We start from the raw sequence: 25,735 nt of genomic DNA, 5'->3' as shown, positions 1-25,735 counted from the left end.
CGTTGAACCAGCCCTGCATTCCAGGTATAGATCTCACCTGGTCATAATGTATGATCTTTGTGATATATTGCTTCAATCAATACAATCAACCAATCTATACAATACAATCGATACAATTGCAAGTATTCAGAAGTGTTCAAAATAGTGCATATTTTTAAGGTAGATGTCATCTGCTCTATGTTTATTAATGATGGCCAAGATTTTCCATGAGTCCAGCACTGATGTATTCACTGAAGATGTTTCTGACACTATTTGAAAAAGTCTTCAATCAAATAGCATACCAAAAGTTAGGAGACACACGTATATATTTGGACAACCATAAGTTTAAAAATACATGTGTGTGTGTGTGTGTGTGTGTGTGTAACCTCATTCACCAATTTACCTATTGTCAGAGGTCCTGCTGTACTCCTATGGCCAGGAAGGATAACTTTCCTTAATTCTATAATGGTACTTTCATCACACAGTGCTCTGAAGTTCACAGTCCAGAGGTTCCTAAAGTGGCAATGCTGCCCCCTGGGAGCCCCTGGGAAAATGGGAGGTGGTAGTATCCTCGGGTGCAATGGAGTGGGGGGGGGGGGGGTTGAATAAAAATAAGGAGGGTAGTGGAAGCATTAAGGAAAGAAGATAAGAAAATTTTGAAAAAGCATTAGTACGTTTCATCTGTTGCATAACAAAGTTAAAATCATAGTAATTGCATTATTTTCCAAATAAACACACAAAATGCAAGTTATAATCCATCAGTGGTCAAGTCCACCCAAAAAGTCTTAACAAGCAAGTGTTGGGAGGTGTGGGTGTCAGGCATTTTTGGGAAGCCCAGCATGCATCAGCAGGAATATATTCGTGTAATATCTTGTTTATAATACTATATGGTTACATGATGCAATATTACATCATCAGAATTTCAATGCAAAGACAAAACCCCACAAATTTACAATGCTATTAAATTTAAGATGAGTCATATACATATATATATATATAAACATACACACACACACACACACACACACACACGACATAGATTTCCAAAAAAAATTAAAGGTTTTAAGAGAGTAAATTTCCAGGGGGGCACGGAGTCATTTCTTTTGAAAAGGAGGAGGTAGCCAAAGTAGTTGGGGAACCTCCAGTTCACACTATTGATGATACAAAGGATATGTTTTCTACCCGAAATTGGACAACTAGTGTTTGTCAAGCACCTGTGTTGTGCTGGGGATATCAAAGAAAGGGGAGAAAAGCTCTCCCTGCTCTCTAGGAGCCCAGTCTAATGAGAAAATATGGAAACAACTATATACAAAAAAGATACACGCAGGACAAATTGGTAATAGTTTCAGAGGGAAGGCCCTAAGGTTAAGGAGACCTGCAAAAGGCTTCTTGCAGAAGGTGGGCTTAGCTGAGACTTCAAAGAAGCCAGGAAGCTTGGAAGTCGAGATGTAGGAAGAGACCCGTCAGTCAGTAAAAATGCTTCCAATTGGATGGCACAGTAGGCGGAGAGTTCAAGTGTAGGAAAGCTACAAATGTGGAAAGGGACCAGGTTAGGAAGAGCTTATTTGAAAGGCAGTCAGGATTTTTATTTTTGATCCAGGAGGTAATTACAGGGAGCTGTGGTTGGTGAATTGAGGAAGTATGTGTTATAGGGTCAGACCAGCCCTTTAGAAAGATCACTTTAATAGTGAATGGGAGGATGCAATGGGATACCAGCCAGAAACCAGCAGGCTATTGTAATAGTCCAGTTATGAGGTAACGAGGGCCTGCACAAAGGTAGTTGCAGTATCAGAGGAGAAAAAATGTTCAGAGAGAAAAAAAAAAAAATCAAGACACTTCTACGTTTTTTGACATCTAATAAGGTCTTAGGAGATTGTACAATTTCATTTAAAAACCAGGAAAACTCCCATCCCTTGCTTTTATGGGGGGGGGGGGGGGCCGCAGGATGAGGCCTAAGGCAGTATTTACGCAGATTAGCAATATTTTCCCCACTTTTTTCAGATAAATAAATTATAAAAAGTGAAGTTCTTCATACATAAATCCCTCTTCCATGGCACCCTAGCCCTCCCCCTACTTTTCACAGTTCCATATTTTACAGCTTGGCAGGACCAGTGCCTGTTCCTTATGCTTGCCAAAGCCTTTCTTCTCTCTTGATCTCCACCCAACCCCACCCCGGAGCCCACCTTCCACGTTTGCATAAGCAAACACCCACATCAGTGGGATAAGATCACCAAGAGATCCTCCCTAATAGCTTGCTTAATGCTACAGACATTAAGCTCTGGTCTTACAGTAGATGTTTGTTCTAGAGGCGAGAATATCCACTCTCCTTAAAACCACATTTTAAAAATGAATTTTTATTTAATTATACACAATTGCTAGAGTTACCACATGTTATATATAAAGTAAATCACCAACCACCAGTGGAATTCTTGTGACCACTGCTTTTACACATACATAATAAACATCTTAAGACATTGATTTAATGGTAAGAAGTTCACCATACAACACATTCAGTGGAACAGTTCACTTCATTCCTCTTTGTAGTTTTTATTATTTTTTTATAACTCAGAATCAAAGTTGTAGACAAGTTAGTGTCTGGGACAAAAAGATTGCTGATTTCGAGCACTACTTACTAACCAAAGAGCCAGTAATTTCATGACTCAATCAACAATTTGCAAACTAACCACTTTTAATGCTTTGGCAAACAGTTCTAAGGGAGAAGCCGAGTCTAGGGTGAAGATTCATTTTTAGTTTTATTGATCTCGCAGAAGGAATATTCAGATGACTGTTTCATTAAGACTATTTCTCACTCAAACTCATCACACACACAAAAAAAAAAACAAGCCCTGATTTTCTCAAATTGGCACCAATCCTAGTAAAGACTTCGGACCTAGTCCATTTCACAATAAGAGGCCCGCATTTTGATTTTATCATTGCTGTGGCATTATAAAAATAAGTTAATAAAAAATACTGACCAACAAGAACTGGGGGAAAACATCCTGAATAGAATCTGAGTGAGAAGGGGGGTGGCAGGGTACGATACAAATGTTTTTAATAGCTAACCCAGGTAGTAGATAGAGCGCTGGGCCTGGAAAATCAGGAGGATTCATCTTCCTGAGTTCAAATCCAGCCTCAGACGTTTACACTTGTGCGACCCTGAGCAAGTCACTTAACCCCGTTTGCCTCAGTTTCCTCATCTGTAAAATGAGCTGGAGAAGGAAATGGCAAACCATTCTAGGATCTTTGCAAAGAAGACCCCAGATGGGGTGAGGAAGAGTCAGACACAACTGAAAACAACAAAACAGCAGGCCTTGTTACCTAGGTTAACCAAAAGGTTCAAAAACAGCATCTTCATGAACTTTCAGTAAAGGTGGATGGGGGTCATTATTCTACAAATTGGTTTCCATGTTGGTTCTATTAGGAGAAGAATGAACAAGCTACATTCTGAAGGTTCATCTTCCCTTTGATATGTTGGCATGCTTTATTTATAGGCCTCCTTATCAAATTACTTCAAACAAATCCTCTATCAAGCTCAAGTGATTTCAGTTGACTGCAGGGACACTTAACAGAAAAGAAAACATAATGAAAAGCATATGGACATTTCCTTCTGAATCAGGGGAATGGTTTTTAGTTTATTATCCTGTCTCATTCATATAACCTACATTGAACTTACAACAATAATGAGAGTAACAGTTTGCACTAGACAGCAGAACCTTTTTAACCCTCAAATGTAGGCCTGACATAAAAGAGCAGTAAGTACAAGAGCAAGAAAAAAAAATTACCAGTCCTCTACTGTGTTGTTGGTAGTTTTACAGTACTTGGTCACAAGACGCTGTGTGTCCAAGGTTTGGAAGGTGCTTTACAAAACTTAGCTGCCTGAAAAAGATTCAGAAAGCCAGCCTGGCTCTTTGGCTTGACACAGTAAGCACTTTGTGTGATTCTTAATCACATCTTTATCCAGAACACAATGTTAGAGGTCACATTTTTTTTCTTTACACAATGCTTATACTGATTTGTGCTCTATAAATATAGCATAGACTTAGAATACACACGCAGACGCAAGTTGGTAGATGTTTAGCCAGCCATCCATAAGCAGAATGGAATAAAAATGGCAGGAAGGGTGGTATGAGGTGCCAACCCTAGGCAGACTATAGATGCCAGTCCCAGGATGGCGGAGGCAAGGACACTTCTCTGGTCACGGATTATTATCTTCACACTCTCACAAAACTGAAAAGTAAAAATTAAAAAGATTTTAAAAGTTTATTCTTAAAGGCATTAGGAATGTAAATGTTCAGCAATTCTGAAATTTTTTCTGACATATCTGATGAAACCACCACTTGGGGAAGGATTTGAGATTTTAAAACTAAATTTTGAGCACTATAAATTGTATTAATTTGACAAAATTTATTAAGGGCCTATTAATGCACTTTTATGTACTCTAGCAAGGCAAAAAATGAAAACAGCCCCTGTGCTCAGTCTTGCATGATATAAATATCCCTTAAATTCTACTTTTAAGTTACTGCACACTCAACACATTTAGGAATGTGTATAGAGAAAACTACCAATATTTTGCATATTAAACACAGAACAGTTTCCAGCCATTTTTCAAAAACCAGCTACTAAGACTGAGCTGGAAGGAATCTTAAGAGTGATCTCAAAATTTATCCCCCTTCATTTTACAGATGAATTATGACATGAATATATGGAAGATTGCACCATAAAACAGTAACATTCAGAAAGAAAATAGGTTTAGAATTAAGTTGTATGGTTAATTGGATGATTTTATTAGCTCTTTGGAACAAACTCAAAATGGACTCATGAAAAAAGTACCAGAAAATAATCTCCAGTACCAAAAGCTTTGAGAAGGTATTTCTTCTGAATTTTTGTGAATTCATTAACTTAGTTTCTAAGCTAATTAATTCATTTTGAGACCTTAATTACTTATAGAAAATCATTGGTGTTGAGACTCCTTGAGCCAAAATAATTTAAATGGAAATACTATGACACTTTAATCAAAAGTACACTATTTTGGTACTAAGTATAATGGATAAAGGCCACCTTGGAGTGAGGGAGACATGATTAAGTCCTTACTCTAACCCAGGGAAATTTAGTTTTTTATGTCATGATTTTATTTTTTGGCAGTCTGGAGAAGCCTATGAACCCCCTTCTTTTAAAAAAAATTATTTATTTTTAGTTTTCAACATTTACTTTTATAAGATTTTGAGTTCCAAATTTTCCCCCTCTGCCTCTTACCCTGTCCCCAAGATGGCATGCAATCTGATATAAATTACACAATTAAACATATTTTCACATTACTCATGTTTCAAAAGAAGAATCAGAAAAATCCTAAGGAAGAAAAAGAGGGAGAGAAAATAGTATGCTTCAGGATGTATTCAGACTCCATAGTTCTTTGGATATGGATGGCATTTTCCATCATGAGTCTTTTGGAATTACTTTGAACCGTCTTCTAAAACATATTATTAAATGCACTAAATACTACAAAGTGAACTGATATACTGAAGTTATCAAACTACTTTTTTTTAAAGTTCATAGACCCCAGTTCAGAGCTGGAGCCTCTCACCCTTTACCTGAAGTGACCCCATGGCAAATCACTCATTTAACCTTTCTCTCTCAGAACTAACATAAGCTATATAAGTTCCCTGTAACAATGAAATCACAGGTCCAGACTTCCTGTACTCCTCCCTCCCCCAGTTCAAAAATTCAAGCAATAACATATAGATCAAAATCTTTTCATCACTGTGGATATATAACACATCAAATTTTAAAGCATTTTTTTAAAAAAATCTAATTTGTTCTTTTTAAAAGGGCAGTTTTCTAACTGAAGTGAAAGCACGGCGTAGGCTGAGAACTCAGGGCCGACTTTTTCTGAAGAGAAGCCCAGTCTTCCTTTGGATCATGACCTATGTCTCTATGGGCTGCACACTGGGAAAAGGCATTCTTTGAATTGTAGAATTTGGGATCAAGATTTCAAAAGTTAAAACAGAACAAAGAACCAAACCCAGCCTGTCCTGTAAGCAGACTCTTTGTCAGGCTATTCAAGTTGAAGACAAACCTCTTAGCTACACAAGAGGTATAATCAGCCAAGGCAATTCAAACACTTCCCTTCCCAGTCTGTAAAACCTGGCAGTTTAGTGATGAAAAGCTATGCCATGGCTTAGACATGGAGGGAGAGAGGGGGCACAGGAGAAGGGGAGGGAGGGAATGAAAGACACAGTTGGAGACAGAGATTTTTCCATTTGTTCTGTACTGTACTGCCAGATCTGGCTGGGGGATGGAGAGAAATAAGGTTTTGAATCTTCCCTACACATCCTTAATATGACTCCCATGGAAAAATCATTTACCTTCTGAGTATTACTCAACCTGTATTCATTTGTAAGACAGGGAATACATAATAGTAGTAAAGCACCTCAGAGGGTTGTTCTAAAAGGACAAGTGCTTTGCAATTTTGCAGTGCCTAAATGTCAGGTATTCTTTATGTTCCTAACATGAATTTTCTATCAAAAGACTTCTTTGAAGGTGAAGTTCACAACTATGAGCCATTGAGACATCCTAACAGCACTAAATAACCTTACCACATAATACAATCTAGAGTCTGTGAAGAACATTCTAACTGGAGTACTCATGTGTGATCCAATAAAGAGTAACTCCTAATTACCAGAGAGAAATACTGTTCTCTTTCCAAGTAATGATTTATATGCTTGGTTCCTAAATAAATCTGACGTGTTTCCTTTTGTACACTTTTGGAGCCAGGGTGGCTAAGTGTGATGAAATTCACTAATAACTAAGCCTAGACTTTGGTGAAGTTGTGACTTCACTTCATTGCACACAATGCAGTACTGTACCCTCGTTTTATTTGGAAAATATGCCAGATCTTTTCCATATTCAGTCTAAAAAAGCTAATAAAAGCAAAAAAAAAAAAGTTTTGTATTGCTTTGAGGATTAGATCTTTTTTTTAAATACAATTTGCCACAAAACTGTTAAATCACTGCTTCATTACTATCTGGGCCCAAGTTCTAAGGAACTGAGCAAAAACATTCTTCTAGTTTCTTAATCCAGAATAAATTATCTTTTACCCTGCATTCAGAGTTGTTCTTCAGTCAACTGACATTTTTAATCATGTGCAAAAAACAGGATGATACTAATTTAGCATTTCTGAGCATGCAAAATATCATCCACTATTTAAAAAAACAGGAATTACTCATTTTTAGCAATTCATATTATAGTGTGAAGTCGCCTGCCCTTCACACGGCAACCTTCACTTGCAATCTAAAAAATTTAAAAGCTTAGAATTTTTTAAATTAGTTTCAAAAAATAAAAAGGTATTCATTCAGTCCTCAATTTTGAGCTTCGTGGCCAAACTGATCATTTAAAAGTTATGTAAATTCCTATTATTAGGTTTTCCTTTTCAAGTTTGCACCTTAAGCTCCTCCGTTTGCATAAAAGAGCCTGCCTGGAATTGTGTCTAACCATTCTTGGGGAGTGTTGAGACGAACTGAGTATTCAAGTTAAGGGGCTTTAAGGACTCCGCAACAGGAATGAACAGTTAAAATTGGTTGATACCTCAGAAACACAAATGAGCGTTCCCCCCCCCCCCACCATGTAGCTAGAAAGGGTTTGCTTCCTTAAAAAAGAAAATTCAGAGACAAGCAGTTTAGACTATGCCAAGGGCATCAGTGGAGCTTGCTGAAGAAGGAAACTCGATACATTTTAAAGGACACAGAAGTTTAAAACAAAACAAAACAAAACACTGTAACATAAACTAAGACTTCCTTCTTTTTCCAGTCTTGCTTCCTGGAAAAAGTGCAATCCCAGGGTGACAGAATTCTCGTGGCTGGAAGTCACACGGCTCATTATGTTATTAACAACGGGGTTCTGGGTGGACACCCAGCTGCCTTGGGGCAGCCCAGCCGGAGATGGACCCTCACTTAGCATCAGACAGATGGCTTTATCTTTGGGCTTGTTTGTCCCCTTTCTAAGAGCTAGGGGAATGTGGGGAAAGCTGGCACACATGGGAGTTTGGAGACTCTTGCTTTAGGGTCGGGGGTTCGTGAGGGCTTGCATCTTTTAAGGGGCTCTGCCCAAGAGAAGCCAGGCTTCCCCGAAGGGAGGCGGGCGGACTTCTGTCCGAGTCTCCTCTTCGCAGCGGGCGGCCCCTCCTTTACCTTGTCGGCCTGGGGGCTGACCGGGGCACCGTATCTACAGTAGGTCACAAAGTGCTCGCAGTTGTTCCACAGGAGGCTGTAGGTCGTCATGCCCAGCAGCTTCTCTGCCCGGCGCGCCACCTCCTCGTTGCCCAGCGCCTTCTTCCGCAGTTCCTCGTCCAGGTGGTTGACCAGAACGTCGGCGCCGTAAGCGAAGTCCTCCACCGTGTCCACCCGGATGCTGGCCACCTTGCCGATGACCCCCAGGATGAGCCTCTTGTTGGACACCACCCGCCGGGTCAGCAGCTGATCGTCTGTCAGCGCCAGCAGGATGTCGGGCATCAGGTGCGCCACCTGGTTGTCGCCCAGGTAGATGCCGTAGTGGGTCAGGTGCGTCCGGGGCACCTCCAGGACGTCGCCGCGGAGGAAGGAGCCGAGGTCGAGGCTGCCCGTGCCCTGCGGCGGCGGCCTCTCGTTTCCCGGGGCCGCGCTCCAGCTGAACAGCCTGAGATTGGAGAGCAGAAGCAGCTTCTCCAGGAGCAGGGACACCGCCTCCACCATCGGGTTCTTCATCCTGCGTCCGGGGCAGAGACGGAGACGGAGGCGGAGACGGAGACGGAGACGGACGGGGAGGAGGGGCTGGGCCGCCGGGCCGTGGGGGCTGCGCCGGTCACCTGCGGGCTGGCCGCTTCCCCGCGGCGGAGGGCAGCGGCCGGCGGGCAGCAGGGAGGGAGGCAGGCAGGCGCGGAGGCTGCGAGGGCCGGGCGCGGAGGCTGCGAGGGCCGGGCGAGGGTTGGGACCGGGGCCGGGGCTGGGGAGCGCACCTGCAAGGTGAGGCCGTCCCCGCACGGGCCCCGCGCTGATTGGCGCTGTCTTCGGCCTTCGCCTTTTATCGCAGCCCGAGGGGCGGGGCTCGGAGGCCGTCATAAAGCGAAAAGCGCGTCCTGATTGGGCGGAAGGAGGCCGCGTGGTGTCCGTAGGAACGAGGGAGGAGGGATGCGGCCGGGCTCTCCTGGCCCTGAAGCTGGTTTTCTTGGCCCTAGTCCGCCGAGCTTGGGGGATCTCTGGTCCCACTGCCCCGTAGGTATGCAGAGGCTCCTGCGCGGAGCATGAGAACAAATATCGATGGGGACCAAAGCGTAGAAATGCGGTTTGAATGAATTCAGAGGCGAAACACGGGGTTGGGAATCCCACGTCTCTGCTTACTTACGTGGGTGACCAGGCAAGTCACTGTGCCTCTTAGCTATATGCTTTCTGCCAACGACTTGGCCAAGGACTCCTCGGACTTTCCTCCTGAGAGCCTTTTCAGTTTCCGTGCTGGTGAAGGTCCCTTTGGGGACAGACTTCTGACGCTAGGGATAGCCTGTCGGATAGCATCGCTTTCAGGATACTGAGCAAATTTGACGAACAAGCCTCCCCCCCAAAAAACAACTTAAGAATTTAAAAATGGGGGAGCAAATGGAAGCCCTTAAATAAAATATATTCTAAATTCTGCTAAGCAGAAACAGTTAATATTGCTCGGCACATGAATTTCTGCACACTTCTCCCAATTTTAAGGTTCCCATTAAATTCCACATCAGTTGGTAAAATCTGGAGGTAACGGAAAACCTAAAGAAGTCAGTCAAATCATTTCCCTTTACAGGTAGGGAAACTGAGGTTTAGTGAAAAGAAGTGACGATGCCCAAGGATACACAATAGGAGAGTTAAACTCCCAGGTTCAGAGCTCTGCCCACTGCACCAGCTTTCCTTTGGTTGCTGTCTTTCCCTGTAGTATTAGATACGTATAACAACAGTATAGGTGCGCTCACTCCTTATTCTGACCCGTAACCACGTTAAGGAGGCAGTGATCTATGACGTGCATTAAAATCACACACACACACACACACACACACACACACACACCTATTGTATTGACAAGTTTTAGTTATAAAGTAGTAGTCTTCTCAAGATTTACAAATTTACTCTTCCATTCCCTTAACCTAGTACTGCCTTCCAAGAACCGTTACATTTATTGTTCCAGGCTTGAACTCTAGGGTGCCCGGTAAATGACCACAATTGTTTCTCCACGCTTTGGGAGTTTTCCTTTAAAAACTCTACAGTTTAAAGGTGCAAAGGGAAGGCAGTAAAGGTTTATGAGACTTGAGGACCTAACCGGGGAGGAAAGGGCAGCAGGGCGGAAACAAGTACTCAGACACTGGATTTCTTTTCAGAGTACATCTGCATTCTAAAAGGTCGATACGGTGGCCCTAGGAAAACAGGTAGCTGGAGGTGGGTAAGGAAGGGAATGATGCAGAGGGAATAAGGATTTTGACCACAATCAATTAGACCCGGAGCTCCTGGAGCCGACTGCCACCTCCAAACCCTCAGAACAGAGTTACGTGCTAATCCATTATGTAAATGTATCAATCCCGGGACAAAGGTCACAATAGAAAGCTTCTGACAGGTCAACAAAGGCGCCCAGTTTGAGGCTAATAAGTTTCAGCCACTGAGCAAATTCCCAGTTCCCCAGGGGGAGGGGGGTTTGCTGGGAGGTTGGGGGAGCGGGGGAGATGATGATGGATGGCGGGACATTCATCTTACCTGGAAGATGAAGAGGTCCATGGAGATCAGGAGCGGAGCGAGCCGGGTTCCCCATTATCCTTCGAGGCCGGAGGGTTTTTTTGTTTGTTTCTGGGGTTTTTTGGGCTTTGTTTTTTTTTTTTTTGTTTTTTGTTTCCCCTCCCAGTCCCGTCTGCCTGGAGCGCGCCCTGTCCCCGTCACCCCTACTGGACAGTCACTTTTGTTCATCTCGCAGACGCGTCATCGTCACCTTAGAGCTTCATCCAGCAAAAAAAAGGGGGGGTGGTGAATTCCGTTTCCCGATGGGCGAAGTGAAGGGAAGAGAGGGGGAAAGAGGCGGGGTACGATGGTGGACATATTTTGTCTTTTCCCGCAGTCTTACCCTTTCTGAAGCATGCGGGGCCTCAGAACTACCTTATTAAAATGAACATTCTCCCCGTTTACTTGGGTTGCGGGCAAATCGGAAAGTGTAGCACTTGCCCGTAACATACATTTCCGTGTGTCCAGGGCAGGGACCGAAAGAAAGTCTCTGGACTGCAGTGAAACTCGATAGGTCGATGGATGGACAATTGGAACTGATTCTGCTGTCTGACGACCGATAAGAATCTACAACACATATTCCATCAGTCTTGGGAATTAATACTCTTTGAAAAGCGAGTAGAAAGTGCAGAAAGATGTTTCGTGACGACTTTAAGAAGCACGTTTTAGAACATCCCTCCCAATTCTCCCAGTCCATACAAGCATGCCTTAGCCAGGATGAATATTCCAAGAATGAAATACATTCGATAAGCATTAATTGACTGCCAAGGGCTTAATACCATTTTTTTAAGTCAGTTTTCATATTCTCTCCTCCTCTCTCCTAGTTAACAGGAATGGGATGCTACTGCAGTTACTAAATTGTTGTTTTTAGACTAGCCTTAGAGTAACGATCAATTTTCTCTTTTTAAGGGAGTGATAGTTCAGTCTCCCATTTGTGAGCAAGATTAGGGTTGGAATTCAGTTTCTAGATTTTTAAGAAAAAAAGGTGTAGAAATAGTCTTTTCTTTATTCGGAATGAAGTTTAAGAAAGTTGAGGGGGTGGAGGGAGAGGTTTTCTTGAAGATCTAGCGCACTTACTGTCTGGGGCTGCCAGTCCCAAGTATGTTGTTTCGTTTTTCCTAAATGCCTCGATTTCAGTCAGAAAAATCCGAATTCTAAGTAAACAACGTCCCTTTTGAGTAAAATTGCCAAACTTTAATCTGGCATTCAGAAAACTAAGTTGTGCTATTTATCCTTGGCACTGGCTTCTCCAGGTGCACTCCAGCAAACAATCAGACAAACTAAATGTGCAGCATTTGTTTTCTGTTGCCTGCATCAAAAAAACTAAGGTAGTTTGGGTGTTGCAAAATTAGGTCAGGTTTGCAACGTGTTTCACATTAAATTGTAGGCTAGACAAACTCTTGCTGATTACTTAAGCTGAATCCCAGTCTCTTCCTCCAACAACTGCAAGTTTAATTCGAAAGGGGGAACCCCCTAATTACTTTTCGAAAGTGCTTTTTCAATTTATTGAGAAGTTTTTAAAGAACTTTTCAGTGTTTTGGGATGATTTTTCACTTACAAATTCACAGACAAATAAAAGGAAAATGTGCTTATATACTTGGTTTCTTAAAGAAACAAGATGGTTAATTCATATCCAGAGAAAAAGATAATGGAAATTAAATTTAAAAACAGTGTTTGCAACGTGTCACAAAGGGAACATATATTTAAAAGTAAAATTCTACCTATATATGATCCTTACTTAAAAGAGAGGAAGCCCTAAATTCCCAACTATACGTAGGCTAGAAAAGAAAAAAAAAACCTAAAATTTCTAAATACATAACAGGCCAAGTGCTATGGTTCAAGGAGGGTCTGGCTCCGAACTAATTAAATGAATGGGATTGGCTGCAAAAGCCAGCACTGGCCCTCCCTTTCCCAGGGTCCTAAGGTCTCCCCTCACTCACTACCACATTTAGGCCAAAACTCTGACATTTTCATTTTATTTCACCAACCAGATTTCATTACTGGGTAAGCAGGAGCCTATGCCAAGTGTTCAGTGGATGGTGGATGGGGCTGCCTGGGCTGAGCCATTTATAATCTCTTTAGAACTATATCTCCTCTAGCCTTTTGGACAAAATTCACAGTTCCCGAAACACTCACATGCTTCTAGATTATAGGATTTGGGAGGTGGACAGAGACAGCACAGTTAAAACATTTCCTCCACCATAGTCCTGGGTGAGGATGTTCCATCATGATCAAGGCATTTGTCTGTCTGAACTCCTATTTGCCCTGCCTGCTGATTTTTCCACATCTCAAAGACTTCTTTTCTGTGGATGATATTATGAAGACAATACCTCACTTCAGCACATTCCTTTCAAGCTCCAAGCGAACTGCCAGTTTCCCACCCCTTCTCTAGATACTGGGGCAGGTCTTTAACGCCCAGGGGTTAATGATTCTGAGCTAATGGGGATAAAGGAATATGCATTTGGGGAATGGGGGGAGAAGGCTAGGAGGACAAGAATTTGAGGCAGTATTTCAATTTCAATACATAGGAAGTAGTAAGAAATGTGCAAGGATTCAGGATCAAAGTAGTTTTATTTCAAACCTAGTCCTGCTGTTTCCTTCTGATGTGACCTTGGTAGGCTTTGTTGTCCACATCTGTAATAAGAAGAGGTTAGACTAGGTGGCTTAGATGGTCAGCCCTAAATCTATTATCCTGACTTAGAACTGGAAGGAATGTTGGCCATTGAGTGTAGTTCAATTTGTTTCTTTTACTGTGTTTGTCCTTCGTTGCTGAAGAAGACCATGCCATCAGAGAAATGATGACATGACTTGCACTTGACTTTGTTTTGAGTGAGGGAGGGTTATGCAGGTCACCAGACTCACTTCTCCCCCAGAGCCATCTGAATCCAGTGACCAGATATTCATCAGGATGACTGGAGATGACCCAGGATGAAGCCACTGGGGTTAAGTGACTTGTCCAAGATCACACAGCTAGTGAGTGTCAAGTGTCTGAGGTGAGATTTGAACTCAGGTCCTCCTGACTCCTGCACTGGTGTTCTATCCACTGCACCACCTAGCTGCCCCTGCTTCTTCTACTAATGAGGAAATGGAGCTTCAGACTGGAGAAGTGACTGGCTTATATTCATACAGGTGGTTAGTAGTACAAGTGAGGTGCAAGCCCAGGTTGAATCCAAACTAAAGCCTCTTCTACTTATGGATCAAGGCCCTAAAACCCTTTATATCAGCAGTGCCTCTTAACTTGGCTTTTTAGACAGCATATTTATATACCTCTGTGGTCTCACTGCTGAGTTTATAAGGTGTTTGTAACACCTTAAGAAATGCCACCAGTATTCGATTACAATCTTGAACCATACTTTTTGTTTTTTTGTTAGGGGAAAGGGAAGATATTTTAAAAGAAATTTTAAAAAAATCTGAGTTAATTTTAGAAATGACAAAAATGTTTAATCCAAAGTGATTATTAAAACATTCTAAATTATTTGATACACTTTAAAATTAAAAATATTTCCATAGCTATAACATCAATAAAATTAGCATCAAAAAGGAACAAGAAATTGTATTTTCAATTAGAGAACAGTTAGAATTGAAGAACAATTTAGTTAGAGAACAGCACTCTCTAAATTCATTTTTCTAAACTTCATTTATTGCTATAAGGCAGTAGTAGTCAACACACCTATTTGGAATTAGGTGCAAAACACTTTTTTCAGTTAACTATGACAAGTCAAGAAAGAAAATATAGCTGCCTATGAGGAAAACAACTATATATGCTTTTTTAGTTCCTTTCTACAAGGGACTTGTATAATCCACACCAGACCCCCATCCTCCCAAGGTATTCTGCACATAATAAACTCTTAATAAATGTTTGATGAATGAATTTCCTCTTTATCATTCATGCCATCTTAAATACCCACTCTTATGCACAAAAGGAATTGTGAACTGAGAGGACCCTCTTAATCAAATGGGCCAATTAAAATACCATCTTCTACATTATAACAAATTACTTGGAGAATATACTCAGGAATTTTGCAAGATGTCATAGAACTAGTTTATAAACATATTTACTGAATGTGCATGTCAACTCCTGTATTCTTGGAGTAAACTTGGCTTCCCCCAGACCTTTCAGTATTTTCCTCAGTACAATTTTATCCTCAGCATCCCCAAGGAGCTTCATTGATATTTCAGTTCTTTTATGGGCCTTCCAGAAGATCTCAGACTTAAGATATCGAAAAGACCAATCAGTCCATCCTGGAAACCCTCAGGAAATTTCCAGGGACTGACCATTCAATAAACCTCATATTGTTCTAAGGGATCCAGTACTGAATAAGCTACCTAGTACCCCCAAATAGTAAACTGATCTTACTAGAAATATAAAATCAACCCTGTCTCCAAAAGATCCTGGGAACTGGGGTTTTCCAGGGCTGACTAGAATCCTCTAGGCTCTGTTGGCACAAATTTAGATGACTAAATCTTCAAGTGCTTTACATACGTTATCTAGTTTGGTCCTCACAGCAACTTGGCCGTTGTTATCATCATTTTATAGATGAGGAAACTGAGGCTCAGGTTAATAGACTTGCCCAAGGGTTACATAGATAGTGAGCATACAAGCAAGTCTTGCTTCAGATCTTCCTGATTGCAGGTACAGTACCTTGTCTCTAACAGCAGGATCAGCCCTGAGCCAAAGAGTGTGGCCAAAAGTGCACCAGGTGCAGGAATGAATCAGGACCAATGATGTTTCATATTTTTTTTTGGCACTCATTTCTACATCAGTCAGATCTCTGACAGTGAGCAGCTGAGTCACACCAATGCAAGTCACTCAGCGGTTTTGCGATCTTGGGTTAGTCACTGAATCTCTTAGTGCCCCAAGTAAGATTGTAATTTGCAGAGTATGTGCCAACATAGAGTTTTCTCCTTGAGAGTTCTTCACACCAATGGACTGGTTCAAGAAAAGAAGTGGTTATATGCTGGGGATGGAAGCTCAATTCCATGTGGACAGTCTCGGGCAGGTAAAGGTGGGAACTTCTAAATCTTAGAGTTCTCACAAGGCCCCCCAGGAAATGGCTGGGAATTGAGGTGAACCGAGCTATCTCGTGTATTTCCGCCTCTTCCCGTGAGAAACGTGATGGGAGAGAGCTCTCCCCGCCCTCGAGATTGTCCCGGATCTGGGCACACCTATTGTTATCTAACAGGCACGGTATTCAGGTGCAAACTATGCTGCTGGAGAGCTTAAGTAGGATCAGGAAAGCCTGAAAGCTCTCTTAGCTCGGGAGGGGCCCTGACCGACAGAAGGCCTCTCCTCCTTTTCCCTCTCTTCGCTCTTCCCTCCCCCTCTCTCCCCACTTACACTTCTACTTCCAATCGCTCCCTCCTAAGGAAGAGTTCCCCCTGCACTTGTAACCAGGACCCTGAATAAAAGCTTAACCCTTGTTCGACTCTGGGAGGTCTCTTCTCTCATACGACTATCCGGTTTGGCCAGCCGAAGACCTGCGAGAGGTAAGGTAAGAAGACTCGGGTAGCCCTCAGGCCTCTAGGCCTGGCAGTTATAGTAAAAATGTATTTTTGCTCCTGACTCCAAAGTATTTCCCCTTTACTAGAGTGCAGTCTTGTATGTTTTAATGATCTCTGGCATTTCTTCTTGAATTCGTCATTACCAAGTGACACAGGGCAAGGAAAACAAAATGTCTGCTTCTTGTTTCCTTAAGTTTTTCTCTCCCTCCCATTACAGTTACCACTGAGATCTGGAGGATCTTAAGAGATCATTCAGTAAAAGGCCTTTAAGCAGGAATTCAGTTTCTTCTAAGCTTTTTATAGCTATACTATTAGCACTCAAAAAATAACATACAGACTTTTCTGAGGCTTAAGTAATGTTTACAAAAGTGTTTAGATCTGCAAGCTAAAGACAGTACTAAAAGCCAAAGTGCTACTAGGTAAATTGGATCCTAGTTAATTTTATTTACTTTGAACTGTACTCTTTCTTAACTGAAAAATGTACATTGAGGGCCCACAGTCTTTTTGTGAGACTCTAATTTTCATTTCCCCAAAAACTTGCAATTACTTCTTGGAACACACACACACCTTTTCAATTCCATATCTGCCTTCTTGGCCTCCTTAAAGTCTCAACTAAAATCCCCTTTTTCCCCCACAGGAAGCCTTTTAACTCCAGTGCCTTCTCTCTGGTAATTATTTCCTATATATCTTGTATATAGCTTTCTTTGTATATATTTGTTTGTTCCTTGTCTTCCCCATTAGATTGTAAGATCCTTGAGGGCAGGTCTAGCTCTTCCTTCTTTTTGTGTCTCCTGTGCGTAACACAGTGCCTGGCACACAGTAGGCACTTAATAAACGTTTACTGATTTGGCTGATCTATTCCAAGTGACATCCTAGTAAGGCAAGTTAGAATGTTGAAAATAAAGTCTTTGATTCGTAGATTTAGGGACCTTCATGTCCACCCCCTACTTTATTTTACAGACGAGGAAAGGAAGGTGCAGAAAGGGTGGGTAATTTGCCCACAGTCACATAGCTAGTAAGTGTGTATAGTATTTTAACTGAGATCTTCCTGATTCCATGCCCCTATACTATTTGCAAAGCACCTGACACAGGTCCTGATGCTTAAAAATTGCTTACTCCCTCATTTCTTCCTATCTACCACATTACACTTCCCCTGAAAAAGACAAAATAAAAAGTCTTCAGTCCCATGGCTATTGGAAATTCCTGCAAACTCTGGAAAGGGTATGTAAGAGAGATTGAACCAGTCTAATTGTTTACTGGGTTGCTATGAGACTACTGATAAATCCTATCTTTGGTTAGGAACTCCTGCTATCTGCAAGCTTGACCCATTGTCAGGAAATCCAATAGTTGCAGTAGAATGGGGAATGCATGCTGGATTTGAAGAACTCATCCAATACCCCTGCTGAGAGGCCCTCTTGAGCTTACTGTGGCCTCGAAGCAATGGGCTTCTTTATGTATCCAGTGAAATGAACACTGTCCCTATCTGACAAAGGTCCTTACAATCCTATCAATATGATTGAAGGAACTCATCCAAGTGGTTAGGATTTCTACTGATCACTGCTACATAACAAGGGAAACTAACAAAAGAACAAATGAAATTGATTATTCAAATTGTGAAAGAAGTCTTTACTTTTGCAAAAAGTTTCTTTATGTAATGAAGTCTCCCACTATAATGAAAATGATATGATTTCTAAAGCTTCAGTTTAGTTAAACCATACTGGGGTCACATTTGTTAGATAAACTGAGACATACTTTAAATATGTTAGGCTCAGGAGGACACTCAGTAAAATTTGCTGCCTAACTAAAATGTCATCCAACTTCAAATTAAACAATATTCATTCTGGTTTGGTTGGAATCCTAAATCACTCCACTAACATTTTAGAATGACAGCTGAATCTGGAGCTATCACCCTGTAGGATAAGGCATCTTTGAGCAATCCTATGAAGTTTTTTATTTTTGCCTAATTAGGTATCTCACTTGAAAAAATAGCAGAACATAGAAAACAGCTTAATTTCCATGTAATTTAAGCTAATTTTTATTTAAAGTAGTATTTCATTCATTAATATAATAATTTCTATTACCTTAACATGTTCATAGTTTACCCTTTTTAATTACAAAAGATTGGCCCAAACAATTCTGTGTTCAAATAGATTAGATATGATGATGTAGTGTGTACCTATTTTTCTTAGGATCAACTAACAGGAATCTTAGAAATCCTGTGGGGAAGCTGAGACCTGGAGAGATTATGTGACTTGCTCAAAGTCACACAGGTAATAAGAGCCAGGATTCAAACCCTTTTCCAAAGTAAACTTGTTTTAATACCAATAGAAGTCAATACGTTAGTGTGTCAATCTTTTTCCAGCTTTCTTCTTTCTCAGCAACACATTTCTAAGTCTTTTTATTTGCCATGTAAGCACATGTGTAAGTTTGTGAGTAGTGGTGGAGACCAGCTGAGTAATTATAAACTTAGAAGGAAGCTCCCCAAACTCAGAGAACATCTCTGTGAGACTGAATTCCACACCCTTGGAAGAGACACCACTTCCTACATGGAAGACAGCTTCAAACCTAACTAGCCAAGGGGCAGCTTTTCCAGCACAGCTGATTGAGAGCTGAGCGTCATCAGGGAATTCTTTGCCTTTTATTGGGACAGAACAGTCAAATAGTTGAAAAGCAATGTGCTGTGAAATATTGACATATTATAAAATCACAATGAAAACTGGCAGAATTGAGAATAGCATTCTCCTCAGAAGCTTTGAGGTACAATAGTTTTCACAATGGACATTTGACCCAACACCCCATTCATTATACATGGTGTGGTAGAAACAGTCTGACCTGAGAGTTTGAACGACAGGGTTTAGGACCTGGCACTTCCATTAACTGACTCTGTGAATCTGGGCAAATTATTATACTTTTGTACCTCAGTTTCTTCATCTCTAAAGTGAAAGGGGCTATGCTGCATGATCCCTAAGGTGCCCATTAGATCTGGTCTATTATTTTATTTTATAAGGGATAAATGATAAAGGATAGCCTCTTACCCTGCCTATGCCATTGGCAATAAGACGGAAGGTAAAGGAGCCATACTGATGTGGTAATACCAGTGGGTCTTCAAGCTCAAAGAATTTATCCGTGCACTTACAGATACAAAAAAAAATTTTTAAATAAAGTAAAATATTTCACAAACTTAGTACAGCACTATTTTGCTATAGTGTGGAATATGGCATAATCTAGGAAGGGGCATCCTTTCAGATCCATTCACAAGATTTAGAGGCAGAGGAAATGTCAAGACTGTCTGGTACAAACCCCTCATTTTAACAATGAGGAAACTGAGGATAGGGGAGGTTAGGTGATTTGTTTATGGTCATATGGATAATTCATAGATGAATCAAGATTTGAACCTATGTCTAATGTTTAGCACAGTACCTGGCACACAGTAAGTACTTAATAAATGTTTATTTTAATATCTAACTTCTAAATTTAAATAATTTTCTTTCCATTGTACCAAAATACTTTCTTTAACTAAATTGTTCATTTAAAAAGAAAGTCTGTGGGGGTACAGAATAGGGCAATCCTGTGGACCAAGGCAGTTTAATGGCAAGCTTTTATGTTATCTTGACATATTAAGTGAGTATACTTTTAAATTTCAAGCCTTCTGACTTCCAAGATAGGATATTGAATATTGGGATATTATATATACTTTTTCAAATACAGCTGCCTGAAAAAAAATACTAATGCTTTCAAATAGCACTCATTGTACATAATAAGTAACTGAGGGTTACCCTTGATCCCAAATTTATACTCTGTACCCCCAATGCATAAGGATTTTGATGAATTATAAGAAGCAAGAAATCTGAAGAGGCAATAAAAATGAATAAGATACATTGTTTACAGATGAGGGCTAAAGCAAGCCCAGTCTAGATTTTGGTATTAAAGGATACTCCTGAGTGCGTGTGTGTGTGCGCATGTGTGTGTGTATGAACAAAGTAGGCTTTCATCATATATTGTATGGAAAATAAAGAAAAGTTGCATTCAATGTTAAGAAGACATACATAAATGAGGGACTACGCTAGTCTCAGTGGTTTTCGCATAGAAGGGGAACACTTTGGTGTCTTTTTCTCAAGAGCACTTACCCTCTCCCTCCCACTGATGGCTTCTTGGTGGTGATATCGCTGTTGACTCACCATGCTACTGTGTATTTATGATATTTACTCCTTTGGTCCTTCGTTTTAGTTTCAGTTTTGTGTTTGTATTAGGAAACATTAAGCTTCCCCAAATGAATGCACTTGCTTTGGTCATTCTACTAGGGATTTTAAATCAGGAACATTTTTAATCTGGAAGTCCAATAGCATTTGTCCAAGAGCTTTGCCCTGTTGAATAAATAGAAATCATTAAGCTTATTGCCTACTCCATAATAACTGCTTTTTTATTCAGTGACACAGGTAGATGTTTTAGAAAAGTAACTTCTATTTTGTCTGGCTTGAGTGAGTGAGATTTTATCAGATACTGACTCTATCAAAATGCAGAACAAATGAAACAACAGAACCAGAGGCGAGAGAATTGAAAAAGGAATATAGTCTAAAATAAGTATATTTTGTTCAAGGAAAAGAAATAAAAGACCTCAGTGTGTCAATGAGAAGACAGCCCATGAATGAGAGAAATCAAGCAGGACGTAGAGCTGGAAATAAAACAGGTTGGGGGAGGAAAAAACAGTGGGAAAGTATCCAGAGAGAAAATAAGATCTATCACAACAGGTACCCCAAAAAGAACTCCATTTGTGACATCCCTATAAGGAGTCACCCAGTATCTTCTTGAAGACCTCCACTGATGGGGAAGTCACTTCTCAGGATGGCCCCATTTAACTTTTAGGGAGCTCTAAGTGTCAAGAGGCTTTCTCTTCGAGTCACTGAAATCAAATTCTTATTCTGCTGATAACTACCAAAGCTTCTTATCTCATCAAAGATGTCCCATTGTTTATTAACTTAGACAGAAAGGAATAGTTAAACAATGTTTGCTATGGTAGTAATTCCACATCCCCCTTCTTCATCCAATCCATGGCAATCTAAAATTGTCTTAGCCCCAAGGGCCTTGCCCTAAATGCCTAGGAGTCTTGTGCTTACAATGGACTGATTACAGACACATCTACAGTGATGTTATACTGAACACAAATCTGAGTACTTCTAACCTTAAGGTTAGGATGTCATAAACAAGGATATTTCTATATGTGCTTAATATATTAAGACTTAGTCGGTGCCAAATTTAGCAAGAACAATATAATAGAATAGCAATCCAAAGTAGTTTACAAATATTATCTCATTTGATCGTCACAATAGCCCTGGGAGGTAGGTGCTGTTATTGTCCCCATTTTACAGATGAAGAAACTGAGGGAGACAAAGGTTAAATGACTTGCCCAGGGTCATACAGCTAATGTCTGAGGTTACATTTGAGACCAGGTTCAATAGAGGAAATAAAGGGAAAATGTGGAAGTTGTGTGCTGTTACAGGTTTGAGATTTGAAGCAAATCCCAACAGGGCTTATTCTTATGTTCAGGCTACTTTTTTTTTAACCGTTGGGTGCTGTCCCTAGATGAATGCAGTATCTAAGACAGTCTCATAAGAATCTCATAGTTTGGAAGGACCTTAGAGATTATTAAGTCCAGTCTGTCCTTAAACAGAAAATCCACTCTACCACAACCCGAAAAGTAGTTCATTTATCCTCTGCTTAAGAACATAAGCTCCTTGAAGGCAGTGACTATCTTATTAAGCACATATTAGGTGCTTCCTGAAGGCTTTTTTAAAAGAATTGCTGAAACGAACCACCTTTGATGGAGAATTCACTACCTTTTAAACAGGCTAGGATTTATAACGCATATATAGTTCCAAGATTTGCAAAGTGCTTTCCTTGCATTATTTGGTCCCGACCACAAACCTGAGGGATAGGAACTCTTTATTATCTCCATTTTACAGATGAGAAATTTGAAGCTGAATGAGGTTACATTATGTGCCCATGTAACATAGCTAGTAAGGACCTGAGGTGAGTTTTCCACCCAGGTTTTCCTTCCTCTCAATCCCATGCTCTGCTCCCCATGCCAGTTAACTGCCTGAATTTATAAGAGTTTATAAAGGACTGGGTAGGGTTATAAAGAGCTGAAGAGGGCTTCTCAGCACAAATCAAACCTTCCCTTAGCTGAGAACAGTGACAAGGCAGGGGCCAGAGCTGTGGACCATGTTATGTATTCCCTCTCTTGGGGCAGCTCCCCTGCCTTCTTTTCTTTTTATGACCCAGAATCTTTACTTTTTCCTTTTCTTTCCCTCCTCAAGTCCCAGCACCTTATATATGGACACACCTTCAAATGCCTGTTGATAGACTGGCTGGCTATGTTGGCACCAACTAATTCTCTCTTGCCTTTTACTAGCTCAGAACTAGCAAAGAAGCCAGTTTAGCTGAAGTATTTCTATTTTTAAAATGGTCTTACATTAGAGAACCATAATATAGTCTACTTTTTGTGCCCAGGAAGGTGTTATCCAACTATATATGCTAGCTTGACTTGTATGACTCTTAAGCAATCCTTACAACAGATTACCTTTTTTTCTTTACTATAGCACAAGGTGGCTGAGTTCGGGTACTCAGGAAAGTCGAGGTCCCAGTAGCCATATGGATACTGACTGCTCTATATGTGACATTTTCATTCCCCTTTTTATAGATATGTAATAGAATTCAGGTAGTAGGGCATTTTGAGCAGCATCATAGAAGCTGTCTCCCAAATTGGTTTGTCTAATAAAGAAGTTAATCTGTATTATCTGTCAACCTGAAAAATGGTCTTTTTTCCCCCACATTTTTAAGGGTAGTACTCTCCAGGACAGGGAAAGGCCTATGCTAGCTAGGCCCCAGAGGACTGAAGGATGCCTAAAGAAGCCATCTTCCCAAAACGCTTATAAAGTGAAGAACTAAAAAGGCAATAGTGAACAGGCCATGCCAGTCTAACTTTGCAAGATCAGATACCATGGACTAACCAATAAACTCTTTCCTATTACCACTTGCCTAGAAGAGAACAGCATAGAAAGGAATACAGGCTAGAAGACTGGACAGTATCACTAGATCTCGGATATTTTCCAGGTGAATTTTTTACCTGTCTGTGTAAAAATAAAACATTTAACAGTTTGTTTACACTTACAAAGAAATATGCTATTATGAATTATCCTTGAGACCTACCAAGGATTCAACTTACAAGGGAAACTTCCCAATACCACAAAGAATGTGCTGGGCTTGCTTTCATGCTTTGATTTTTAGTTTTTGATGTGGCTATCGCATGTTATCCTCCACTCTGGCCTGTCAGGACTCTGCCCTCAGCCTCATCTCAGCTCGCACTTTGGGAGATGCTAAGTATTCTCATCCATGCCTTTGTTTCTCTCAGATAAAGATTTCACTGACCCAACACCATTCACAGTTATTCACTTTCCAATCAATCTTTTTTCCTCTTAGTTCTTTGGAGTTGCTTCACTGTCTTTCTTTTTATACAACAACTTCGAAAGTCTATTAATCAATTTTTATTGATTAATATGATTATTGATTAAATCAATTCAAATACACATAAGTTTCACTACCAGAAGTAGCTGCAATGGAAATTAATTCAATTCTCTTTCTCTCTCAGTTGGTCATTCTGAATGGTAATGAATATGAAGCACAAAAATAAGCCAGAGAGTCCCCAGTAACACTTCTTTCAGGGTGGAGCTGTAAACTGACTGGTCACAATATCCTCTCAGATATGTTTATGAAATAAATATCATGCTATTTTGCATGACTACACATGTAGAACCTACATCAAATTGCTTGCCTTCTCACTGAGGTGGAAGGGAGAGAATTTGGAACTCAAAGGTTTAAAAATGAATGTTAACTGTTTTTACATTAACTGGGGAAGAATAAAATAGTAAAATAAAATTAAAAAAAAAAGAAATAAATATTCAAAATCTGGATACATACTTGTGGATCATTTCTCAAGGATGCGATGCCTCCACCACCAAGGGAGTTTTTCAACACAAAGTTTAATGCACATATTCCTGGTAGCTCATATCTGCAAAGGTAACATAGACAGTTGATTATCATTCATTTTGTCTGTATAAGTGCTGCTAACACATCCCCGGGCCAGCCTGCTGCTGTCCAGAACACAAAAGATTCCGGTGGAAATGAACCAAAAATGCAGGGGGCAAAACAGCAGTCAATCAATGAGCATTTATTGAAGATCAACGATGTACCCTGAGTAACAGCCGTAATAATAATAGCTAGCAGGGGGCGGAGCCAAGATGGCGGAGTAGAAAGACGCACATACACATAGCTCCGAACCCACAACCCACAGAATGGCTACAGGGGAGTAACTCACGGCGAATTCTGCACCCAGAGGCCACAGAACATTGGAGCGAGGGAGATTTCTGTTCTGGAGGGACCTGCAAACCTCTCGCGGGGGGGTCCTTCGCGCTGTGGACTGGGCGCCGGGACTGGGAGCTGAGGGCAACCCTGCCGCGGCCAGGGCACTGAGAGGAAAAGATCCAAGCGGGCTTCGGGGACGGGATCTCCAGCGGCCACACGGGTCCCTCCACCCACAGAGGGACCTGCAAACCTCTCGCAAAAGGTCCATTGCGCTGCAGATGTGGAGCCCAGCCCAGCCCAGACCTGCTGCGGCCACGGCACCAAGAGAAACAGACGCGAGCAGGCTTCAGGGACAGGATCTCCAGCAGCCACACAAGTCCCTCTGCCCACAGGTGATGGGGGTTGGTGAGAGAGTCTCTTTGGCGGGTCGAGAGGGGAGTGGGGTGCCCCCATGATTCAGGCCCCCCCGGGAGGTAGAAGCTGAGAGGCAGCTGCAAACAGGGGCTCCCCAAGCGGGCGGGAGCCTGAATCCATTGTGGAAGGTCTGTGCATAAATCCCCTGAGGGAACTGAGCCTGAGAGGCGGCCCTGCCCTGACCTGACCACCTGAACATAATCTCATACTGAATAGCAGCCTTGCCTCCGCCAAAAGCCCTAAGGCTGGAAGCAGCATTTGAATCTCAGTCCCCAAATGCTGGCTGGGAGGATCAGGAGGTGAGGTGGGTATGAGGAGAATATTCAGAGGTCAAGTCACTGGCTGGGAAAATGCCCAGAAAAGGGAAAAGAAATAAGACTATTGAAGGCTACTTTCTTGGAGAACAGGCATTTCCTCCCTTCCTTTCTGATGAGGAAGAACAATGCTTACCATCAGGCAAAGACACAGAAATCAAGGCTTCTGTGTCCCAGCCCACCCAATGGGCTCAGGCCATGGAAGAGCTCAAAAAGAATTTTGAAAATCAAGTTAGAGAGGTGGAGGAAAAACTGGGAAGAGAAATGAGAGAGATGAAAGAAAAGCATGAAAAGCAGATCAGCTCCCTGCTAAAGGAGACCCAAAAAAATGTTGAAGAAATTAACACCTTGAAAACTAGCCTAACTCAATTGGCAAACGAGGCTCAAAAAGCCAATGAGGAGAAGAAT

At 41.3% G+C, this 25,735-nt stretch overlaps 2 protein-coding genes and 1 long non-coding RNA gene across 5 annotated transcripts in view; 1 reads left to right on the top strand and 2 right to left on the bottom strand.

Moving 5' to 3' along the window:
• Positions 1–2,317: 2,317 nt before the first annotated feature.
• On the bottom strand, positions 2,318–9,630 carry LRAT (lecithin retinol acyltransferase). Its single transcript, XM_072621318.1, has 2 exons — positions 8,163–9,630; positions 2,318–4,206 (listed from the first exon to the last, which is right to left on the bottom strand). Exons 1-2 carry the CDS (start codon positions 9,066–9,068, stop codon positions 4,054–4,056), a joined length of 1,059 nt encoding a protein of 352 aa, XP_072477419.1. The 5' UTR covers positions 9,069–9,630; the 3' UTR covers positions 2,318–4,053.
• A 1,040-nt stretch (positions 9,631–10,670) lies between these two features.
• LOC140511976 (uncharacterized) lies at positions 10,671–11,500 on the top strand. Its single transcript, XR_011969739.1, has 2 exons — positions 10,671–11,041; positions 11,208–11,500. It is a non-coding gene; the product is annotated as an uncharacterized lncRNA (long non-coding RNA).
• Positions 11,501–18,260: 6,760 nt separating this feature from the next.
• Positions 18,261–25,735, bottom strand: part of LOC140511973 (uncharacterized) — a 146,657-nt gene continuing 139,182 nt past the window's right edge. For all 3 annotated transcript variants that reach the window (XR_011969737.1, XM_072621314.1, XM_072621316.1), the window contains 2 exons: positions 24,216–24,306; positions 18,261–20,605 (listed from right to left, as the gene is read on the bottom strand). Coding sequence is in view for 2 of the 3 variants with exons in the window: in XM_072621314.1 (XP_072477415.1) it covers positions 20,531–20,605; positions 24,216–24,306 (166 nt within the window). In the remaining variant the exon portion in view is untranslated. The remainder of the gene's footprint in view (positions 20,606–24,215; positions 24,307–25,735) is intronic.

This window comes from Notamacropus eugenii, chromosome 6 (genome assembly GCF_028372415.1).
Source record: "Notamacropus eugenii isolate mMacEug1 chromosome 6, mMacEug1.pri_v2, whole genome shotgun sequence".
Taxonomy (NCBI): Eukaryota; Metazoa; Chordata; class Mammalia; order Diprotodontia; family Macropodidae; genus Notamacropus; species Notamacropus eugenii.
The sequence above is the reverse complement of the archived record's forward strand: the minus strand, read 5'-3'. Positions and strand labels throughout refer to the sequence as shown.